This window comes from Brachyhypopomus gauderio, chromosome 12 (assembly GCF_052324685.1).
Source record: "Brachyhypopomus gauderio isolate BG-103 chromosome 12, BGAUD_0.2, whole genome shotgun sequence".
Classification (NCBI taxonomy): domain Eukaryota; kingdom Metazoa; phylum Chordata; class Actinopteri; order Gymnotiformes; family Hypopomidae; genus Brachyhypopomus; species Brachyhypopomus gauderio.
In genome coordinates this window covers 4,763,371-4,773,482 of record NC_135222.1, presented here as the reverse complement: position 1 = coordinate 4,773,482, position 10,112 = coordinate 4,763,371, and the positions used below count along the sequence as shown (strand labels likewise).

General features: G+C 42.2%; 1 protein-coding gene across 2 annotated transcripts; it reads left to right on the top strand.

The window, feature by feature from the left end:
• Positions 1-4,762: 4,762 nt before the first annotated feature.
• On the top strand, positions 4,763-7,984 carry LOC143528722 (uncharacterized). 2 transcript variants are annotated; one of them, XM_077024579.1, is made up of 3 exons: positions 4,763-4,849; positions 5,152-5,217; positions 5,924-7,984. In XM_077024579.1, exon 3 carries the CDS (start codon positions 5,928-5,930, stop codon positions 6,957-6,959), a length of 1,032 nt encoding a protein of 343 aa, XP_076880694.1. In that variant the 5' UTR covers positions 4,763-4,849; positions 5,152-5,217; positions 5,924-5,927; the 3' UTR covers positions 6,960-7,984. The 2 variants fall into 2 exon arrangements, with proteins under 2 accessions (XP_076880694.1, XP_076880693.1); XM_077024578.1 differs by lacking the exon at positions 4,763-4,849 and having other exon boundaries at positions 5,047-5,217.
• The last annotated feature ends 2,128 nt before the right edge of the window (positions 7,985-10,112 follow it).

Sequence of the window (10,112 nt, the reverse complement as noted above, 5' to 3'; positions counted from 1 at the left end):
AGTATGTAATTACAGAGGTTCAAAGTAAAGATGCACCTGCACAGAATATGCATGATAATTAAATGTAATAAGCAGCAGAGCAGGCGGTCTGAAAAGCAGAGCGTCCACGGAGCTGCACAGTGTTCGACTTCCTGTTAAAAAAAAAAAAAAAAAACAGGGCCTTGTCAGACATGCGTTCTTTAATTCGAGCTTCATGGAAAATAATGAACAGTGTCACAGGGTCACGTTCAACATCTAAGCGATGCCAAATGGGGTTTTGAACACAAATGAAAAAAAAGGAAGCCAACCATGGTGTGAAAGTAAAGATCTCACTGCACTTCTTTACTTACTGAACAGAACACAGAGAGAGAGGTGCTAGTGAATACACCCTTCTAGACCACATGGGTGACCCACTGTGTGTGGCACAAATGAAAGCCTGAACTAAGGGGTAATAAAGGAGCAATACAAACATACCGAGCACTGCTAAACCACACAATAACCACAAGTAAAGTATGTTGAATTAAAACATAATTAAAGTAAATCTGGTGTATTTTATTTCTCAGATGTATATATATTTGAAGTATAATAGCCTACCATATAAAAGACTGAAAAGATCAATAAGTAGATCAATCAATCTATGAAATTGTCCCTTACGTAAATAATTGCTGGTGCTGGGTACATACCCATTGGCGGTTTGTTAATTAGGGCGATTGGGAGACGCACTACGAAAGGATGAAAATTAAGTTTTTTTTCTCACATTCTATCACGGTATTTAACTAGCTATGCCTGTTCTGGACCGTTTCTCTTGCCTCTGAATGCCATTGTCCAATCAGCGTTGAGGTGCGTTACCTGTAGTACCGCCCCTTTTGGGCAAGTTCCAGGAGGGCTCGCGCTTACGTGCTTGCGTCAGACGTAACTAGAGAGAATAACGGCAGCTAGCGATCTGCTCAACATGGCCAGCGTTCCTTCAACTCACAACAACTCAATCGTTTCATTAAGAGAAGTGCCATTCTGTCGTCGTAATAATCAAGATAAACTAGCAACTAAGAAATTAAGGCCACCGAGACCAAATTTAAACATCAAACAAGTGTCTACAAAGGGAGGAAAAGAATATAACCGGGACTAGCAGGCTGTGAAGTAGCTCGCGCCCTGTTCTGCTTCCCTGCATTGTAGAGCTTTAACCAAGATGATATTTACAATATATATCGGTGCACAAATACTGTACAGTCTATAATGTAAAGAGAAATATATATTTATGATTATATTTTCATTGGTTAAGTCACTGTTTTTTATTTACCCACTGAAATGGTCACCTTGGATGTCATCACAACAATTGCCCCACCTGAGATATTTGTCAGAGGCCGCCACTGGTAGGCTACAGCTCTCGGTACCTCTGAAACTGAGAGATGCCAGCAGGCCTCTGGCAGTAGCTCATCACTATTTCAAGTAGAAAACATGACACAGCATCCAGTACAACATCTAAAACTGCCAATAAGCACAGTTTGCTAAATTGTTCGACTCATTGTCTTTCACTTAGCTTAGAATCCCTCTAGTGGTTATTTACTAACACTGCAACTTAATCACACTCATCATTAACCAGTTGGGTTAATCCCCACAGAGAATCTCAATGCAAACGTATAATTTGATTGTTCTACAGGTCTGCCACTAAAGCCAGTCAGAAAGAGAAGGAGAACTTATTGAGTTTGCCACAAACAATACCCTGCCACGAGGCCCCCCACACAATCAACCGTTAGCAGGCAGAATGTGCGTGGGTGGTATGTTTATATGTGTATGTGTGTGTGTGTGTCTGACAGGGAGACAGGGAGATAAATGGTGTGTGTCAAGGCCTATCAGACCCATCTATTTTTATATGTGGGCTTCTCTGCAGCTGAGTGGTTTGTGAGATGCGAGGTTGGCCGTGACAGGTAGTCCCAGAGGTCTTGTGAGCTGGTGTGATGGGTCAGCTTGCCTGCTTCCCGCCTGGGTTTCCACTACAGTTCAACTGCTGCTCTGTGCCTGTGAGACCGCAGCATGCGTCAGGCGCTGCCTCAACGCTGCGCCTCCTCTTGCTGCCCCGCAGATGCCCAGAGCGCTGGTGCCTCAGGCGTGGCTGGCACGGCATCCGTTAAAGCGCTGCGAAGGTGGCTAGGAATTAACTGGTTACAGGCTACGTTCTTCAGACAGGCTCCCTGCACCACAGCAGGGAAAATCCCCATGACCGAGGACGATGGGTGGCACATGGCTATACCGTGCAAAACAGACCTGTCAATCAGCTTAATCAGGTCCGGAAGAACAGCAATGGCAAAGTACAGCTTTACAAGTTTGCCTTGTAATGACCGACTCCTGTGCTGGGCCGTGTGTGCATGATGCATTCATGTGCATATAGAGTCACTAACGCTCACTCGGGCCTTGGACCTCGAATTGCATTCGCCTTGAAATGCCATCCTGCCCCTGGTTGGTGGGGAGCTGGCATTCAGGTGGAGGGCATTCAGGCAGAGGGCATTCAGGCACATGATGGAGGGAGTATGTCGGTTATGTGCTTCAGTAAACAAAAAAAGAAAACGGGTTTAGAGTCCAGCTTCAGACAATTATACATCAGAACCAGCATTGTCTGGTCTAACTGAGTAAAGACAGTTGAGAATATCCAGAAGGCAGTTTCAAAATTCTCCATGGGTAGATGACTGAAGAAAACGGCAAAAACTTTCCGAAATGACACTGACCCATAGCCAGTTGTCAAAGATATGTTTTGTAATAAAAACAAACAAACTATGTGCTTTATTTCAGTCGTATACATGTGAATGAACATTATGTATGCACAGCAGTGGGTATGTAAACGTAACATGCCGACTCATTTGGTTTGGAATACAGGTATAAGAAAGCAAAGCTGAACTGCTCCCTTAAAACCACACAGCTCATAAACAAACAAAACTTCACCCACAGAGCTGTTGCTGCAATAAACTGTAGCGTGTGATGTGAAGAAAAAACCAATGTCTTCTAAAAGTGTGATGGCTCAGTTTTAATCTGTTAAGTTATGAATTGCCTAATTTCAAAATAAAAACTTTTATTCTTTTAGAATAAAATATTCAGGAGACATTTCACCATATCAAACACCATTTTCAGAGTGCTTTGTAGTCTTATTAATGTATATCTGCAGTATGTCACAGTGTACACAGTCCCATATATGCAGTGGGGCCAGTTTGGATTTGTAAGGATTTGTAAGTATTGCAATTTTGCACAAAGTGAACTTGTGTGTTGTGGACTCAAACTGAATCAGTACACAATGTTTTCGAATGTGACCTTATGTAAAGGCCTCTGTAAAATCTTGATGTCAAGCCTCAGTATGTGTGCTGCCAAGCAACACGTAATGCCCAGGTCAGAGGTCAAGCAAATGTGCATCTTGTGCAGATTGTGAGGTTTCAGCTCTGTGCCCATTCCTGCTGTAGACCCACTTACCCCTGCTGTAGACCCACCTCTGCTGTAAACTCATCCCTGCTGTACACCCATCCCTGCTGTAGACCCACCTCTGCTGTAAACTCATCCCTGCTGTACACCCATCCCTGCTGTACACCCATCCCTGCTGTAAACTCATCCCTGCTGTAAACCCATCCCTGCTGTAGACCCACCTCTGCTGTAAACTCATCCCTGCTGTACACCCATCCCTGCTATAGACCCACCTCTGCTGTAGACTCATCCCTAATATAGACACATCCCTGCTGTAGACGCCCATCCCTGCTGTAGACTAACCCCTGCTGGAGACTAATCCCTGCTATAGACCCACCCCTGCTGTAGACTAATCCCTGCTATAGACCCACCCCTGCTGTAGACCATGCTGTTTTCTGTTCTGTGGAAAAAGAAAAGTAGGATAGGGACCACACTAAATGAGGTCAAAAAAGAAAGACTTGTGAGAGTTAAAAGACAGGAAGTGGTTTCTATTGACTTGAAAATGAAACATAGTGTGACTGGTGTTACAGTACACAGTCGTGTGCCTCATTTTATACTTGGGTGAAAAGGCATTTGCAAGACTGTCTCTGGAAGCAGTCTCTCACTCTCTTAGTCATCTACATGTGGACACACATAAGAGCAATCACTGAACACAGGGTGAGGTGAAAATGCCAAGTCTGACTGTAGAAATCTTACTTACTGATGCTCTGTGTGTGTGTGTGTGTGTGTGTGTGTGTGTGTGTGTGTGTGTGTGTGTGTGTGTGTGTGTGTGTGTGTGTGTGTGTGTGTGTGTTAGTCTGATCGACAATGTAACCACAATTTTGGGTTAGGTTCCAAGGTACAACGTTTTGAGTTCTGAGGAGTTTTGTGGTGCAGTGAGTCACTGATGGCGATGGGGGAAAAATCACAGACCTGTTTGATGAGTCACTGTCTACCCCCTCACCCCTCTAACAAAACACACACACACAAAAACCACACCAGCAACAGTTAAGTGGGGATGCAACATACCACTTACACTCTGTTGTTAGGATTCTCCCATAATTACCACAAGAACACACTGTGCTTTACTGTAGAAATAACGTGTGGCCCATTTCTCACACCTGTTCACCTGTTTAAACCCTCAGACAACATTGTGGTAAAATGCTGTGAAATTACAAACACTGGTCAATACTGAAGCAGGTGCAAGATTCACTAACATCCCATTCGTCGTAAAATCTCCATAAGAAAAGGTTATCAAGGAAGAGTCACATAAGTTTAGTCTGGGGGGGGGGGGGGGGTGTCCTGGTTTAGGACTTTCATTTCGCTGTGTTACGGATGGTTTGTCAATAGTCTACAATACAGTGTTTCATTCAGCATTTCAGCTTTCAACCCCTTGTTCCAGAGTGGACCTAAGACAAACTATATAGCAATGATTGACACGAGATACATGGTAAATATACATTTTATGCAATTAATCTGCTTTAGCCGCAGATTGTTTTAAGTAGGGCGAGCAGGACAGTTAGTGAGTCATAAAGGCTCACGAAAAAGTAAAAAATGTACATACGACATAAAATTTCCGCCCAAGCAAACCAATGTGGGAGGAAGAGGTACCCTCTACCCAAACGTTAGCTCTGTACCATTCAGGTACAAGGGTGTAAATGTTTAAGGTGCATTACTGCACGCATTTCTGATATTCGCTTGACTTCCATTGGCTGTGAAGACTCGTGTCTTCAGATCTGACTTTTTTTGCAGAGAGTTAATTTCAAGTCGTGTGTGGGTCCATTCATAATTCTCAGCACTTCAGGACAGCATCTTAAGGTAAACCCGACACATTCACGTTATCTCTACACTCATGCATTGATTTTAAGCATACATGGAAATGAAACATTAAAAAGCATTTATAAGATTACAACGTTTTAAATGAAATAACTTATTCTACATTTAAGTAATAAGCTTCGTTAAAGACATTTTGACGTTTGATTTTTCCAGATTCATGTTTGTTTCTTGTTAATCCTGTACAATAAATGGAATTTTATAGCTAAGCAAGTAAAGTTCATGGGAATAAACGACGAACGACTTTTTAAAATCAATTTATAAAAGGTTGACTGTTGGTGTTTCTGTTTGTGACAAGCGATAGTTAAAATTGTGGAGCTGATTTTAGTTTGCTTTAAAAATGTGTAATTTATTGTTTTGTGCAACACCATTTTTCACAATTCAAACAAACATCAAGCAATATGAAGCTAGCTAGACATACGTTTATAAGATAATTAAATGTATATAAAATCGATTTGTTCATCTCATAAACAAGAAAAAACGTCCCTTCTCACACCATAAACAGCTATCACAAATACAGCCATATTATACGCTACAATTATCAATATCAGCTCTCATCATATATGAAACCATTGTGGTTTTTAATTTCACTCCACTGCAATTGCAGGTCCTTAAAGGGTGTACTGCTAAAAATAGCGTATTTCCTTTAGCTATGAGGCATAACGACCACCGACCTCTCTATCCTGTGCAGGGCTATGTCGACTACAAGCAGTTCTGCCCGTACCCCGGACGTGTGCACGCCCTCATCCAGGGCAGAGTGTGAGGAGGATGGACCCGTGGGCTCAAGGGGTCTGGTGCCCGTGGCCAGCCCGTCTCTGCTGGCTGGGAGGCTGCGGCTATTCCAAGCCTACCGCCGCTCCGTGGTGCCCAGCAGGCGGCGCAAGCGTGAGATGATCCCAGCTGATAAGAAGGACGCCTCATACTGGGACAAGCGGCGCAAGAACAACGAGGCGGCCAAGCGCTCGCGTGAGAAACGCCGCCTTAACGACCTCATGTTGGAGGGCCATCTGCTGGCCCTGAGTGAGGAGAACACGCAGCTGCGGGCTGAAGTCCTAAGCTTGAGCCAGTTCTACATGGGGTTAGGCCAGGGGGCTTCCGCGGGTCACTGCGTTCGTCCAGACACTCCTGTTCACTGTCCCACACCGGCCCACCTGCAGTCCTCTCTCTGGGGGCTCAATGCTGGTCTGATGCCTGCAGACTGCTGTCAGGACTGGTGCCCACACCTGCCCCAGCTGGGTCCCTGTTCTTCTATCCCCTCAACAAGCTCACCTCAGCTATTCTCACACCTGAGGAGCTTCCAGAACTACGGGCCTGCTCTCCCACGTTCGCTGAGCTCGGACCAGTTGGAAAAGGCATGCAAGCAGGTAGATTCAGCAGCCCTCCAGCAGGTCTCCTCCAGCGATGACCCAGGCAGAGAGCAAGAATCGACTCAGACCTCACCTCCGCCTGCGGAAGACCTCGGTGCTCCGTCTGGACAAAACTGCCTGCTGACTGGCGTTAGCCCTCCAAGCAGCCAGCGCAGCAAACTCCTGGTTCAGTGGGGGGCGCCATGTGTACGCCCATCACCCCTACGCCCCTGCTGGCCGCCGCCCCGTCCCCTTCCCGTCAAAGATGCTGGCCAATCTAACCCTGGCATTGGCTCCATCTGGAACTTCAACAACAAGTTCAGGATGCTCTCCGCCGAAATCTCCCAGATGAGAAGGTATCTAAGTCCAGATGGCTCCTAAAATGTTTAGAGAAAAGCTAGAATTGCTTTTAAAGTACAAGAGAAAGATGACGACAAGGTCAGTGTGGAACCACACAAACGTGAACAAGAGATTCTTGTCCGTCAGTATAAATGGACAGACGAGAAATGTGGTCACAGGTTAATCATCCAGATGAAGTAAAATGCAAGGATTTTCTAGACAGAAAAATACTGAAAGTTATATTTGAATATTTGCTGCATAATGGTATTTAAATCCTACCATAAGAGTGTTACATATAAACCTGCCTGTTGTTTTCAATGGAAGTACAATTTTGTGGCAAAACCATGACAGGTTTGTGTGTGTGTGTGTGTGCACGTGTGTGTGTGTGTGTGTGTGTGTGTGTGTGTGTATATATATATATATATGTACACTGCTCAAAAAATAAAATAAAGGGAACACTAAAATAACAAATCCTAGATCTCAATTAATAAAAATCTTTGAAATCAGTTGAAAATCTCTCATTTCTACCTGTTGTCTGTTCCATTTGCACAAGAGCAGATGAAATTGATTCACAATCAATGTTGCTTCCTATCTGAACACGAAGTGTGGATGACTTGGAGTTATTGTGTTGTTTAAGTGTTCCCTTTATTTTTATTCCCTTTATATAAAATTATCCTAATTATCGATTATCATAATCTTCGTAAAAGATCTTGAGAGACTGGCTTTATGGCTATTAGAAGGGTTGCCTTTTTTCTTTTCAAACTCAACGGTTCCTGTTTTAGCGACACTGTGTGTATCGTATCACAAGACAGTTATACTTCATGTTTGTATCCGTATCAGTGGTGCGGTTTATGCAGGTTCAGTTATTGTAGTAATAAAATGCTTGTTATGTTGCATTCAGAGTATGATGTGAAACTAGTTTTGGTTTAGGATAACATTAGACTACAATTTTAACTTTTTGTATGAACTTTTTTTCTAATAAAATGTCCTATGATCTGTTTTACTTGTTTTATTCCAGCTATTTACTTTTCTACAAAAGAGTAAAAGTTGATTGTGATATCTACACACGGATTAAATTAAATTAGCACTGAAGATGCCCACTGTCTGTTTTTTCAGGGTCGTTGAAGCGATAGTGTCGACTGGAACACCCGGAATAGGGCATTGGTCATGACTGGTCAAGGCAAATAAAATTCCCGTTATGCATCGAATGCGATTTGCAATGTTTATCAGACTCATGGAGGAAAGACACTTAAACTAGAAACCAACCAAGAAAACAGATGCTTTGCACGGCTTTGCTTTTAACATGCTGTAGCCAAATCAAATAATTACGAGTGCGGAGAAAAGATGAGAGGCACCCGACCGCATGTGTGAGATAAAGTCTGCAGTAAAGTCGCAGTAAATGTATGTGTCGTCCCTATCGACTATCGTATTTTATGAAATTGGAGGAATTTTAAATCATTAAACTTTGCAAAGCAAAGAGACCAACTGAAATGCCAGCGGTAACAATAATGTTCTTGAGCTTTTGTAACTTCTCACATCTGAATCTCACAGTGTCTTGCTAAACCACATGTTCGCACCTTTAATATAGTAGCCTATACATACAAACGTACAAGCGAAAGATTGTGAGATAAAGATGAGCGCATGGTACAACACTCAAATTAATAACGTGCCAAATTCAGACCAAATTTAGCTTCTCTGCTGTTTACACAGTGTGAGATCTGACGCCAGCTTTGTGCTCGCATCAAGCTCAAGAGTTCACACGAAAATGCTCGACGAGAGATAAAACAATGTGCACATGTGGAAATAACGAATACTCATTTGTTTTATTTCACTTTTCTGAAGCTTGGCATGAAAAGCGATTTCAAAAGTGTAAATGTTCTTGTCCCTTCAGCTCTCCGTAGTACATTTATCGCTGGCCCCCAAAAGATCAGAAACACTTTCCCCCCTTTGTTCGTTGTTTTTGTTCTAACTTTACAGCATGGTTTATACATACGCAATTTAATTTTCCAGTGCAAATTTAAATTTTATTTTTTTAGTATTTTTAACTTGATCTTGTAAACCATGTTCCTGGTGTGCTAATGCATGTTACATGTCTGCATATAAATACAAATAATATAATTTTATAGCTAAAATATTACGCCTATATAATATTTTTATTTTGCAAGTTCTTATTTCTACTCTGCTAGGTCTTAACATATAAATGAGGCCCCTTCCGCACCCGCAGAAGTGTGAGAAAGCCTCACCTAAAAGGGCAGCACTGGTGACCCTCTAAACAGAGCTCTTCATACATCCACATACATTATTACAAATGGTATTACGACAATTACGGAAACCTGAACACTAATAACAAGCAACACGCAACACTAACACGCAAATAGACATCGTTACAGTGCACACGTCTTAGCTGAGAGCATATATTCTGCAATCTAACAATAAACTGTAACAAATAAATTAAGAGGAAAAAATAAAAGAAAAAATAAAGGAATTAAGGTCGGTGTTTACTAAAAGCCTTAAAGATCACAATTACATGGAGTATTATGGAGTATCATGGAGTATTACACAAAAGAGGCTCTCTCTCTCTCTCTCTCTCTCTCTCTCTCTCTCTCTCTCTCTCTCTCTCTCTCTCTCTCTCTCTCTCTCTCTCTCTCTCTCTCTCTCTCTCTCTCTCTCTCTCTGTAGCAGTGGATTAATCCCAGCAACGGAGTCATATTTGTCAGTGGTGATTGTTGTGATCAACAGGGGGCGCCGTATGCATTTAAATGTACAAGATGGTCTTTCAGGGGGAGCTTTCTCATTGGAAAATTCATTTCGCCATATGAGTGTAGTTCATGTGTGTCTGTGACCACATAATGTGTACTGAAAGTCGAGCAAACATGTAATGCAAGTAACATTACAAGTATATCAGTAAGATACATTAATATTATTATCTCTGTGTGATAAATACAACATAAAAGATGTATGTTAATCAGGTTGCTTGTTTCCTTATAAAGCTTAAGCTTTCCTTTCTATTTTACTCAAATTTAAAATTCATAATAAAAAAGTAATGTACAATACTGTAAAACAGCAAAGACAAACAAAAAAGACAATGCATTTCTGGTGCGATACAGAAGTGGAGAGTGAAAGAGAGACACAGATAGAAAATATTTTCATTGCTTTTGTAGAGGTCAACATATCTGTACATCAGTAGATGTAATG

Coding starts and splice junctions, on each gene's coding strand:
- LOC143528722 (XM_077024579.1), top strand. CDS start 5,928: ATGTCGACTACAAGCAGTTCTGCCCGTACCCCGGACGTGTGCACGCCC.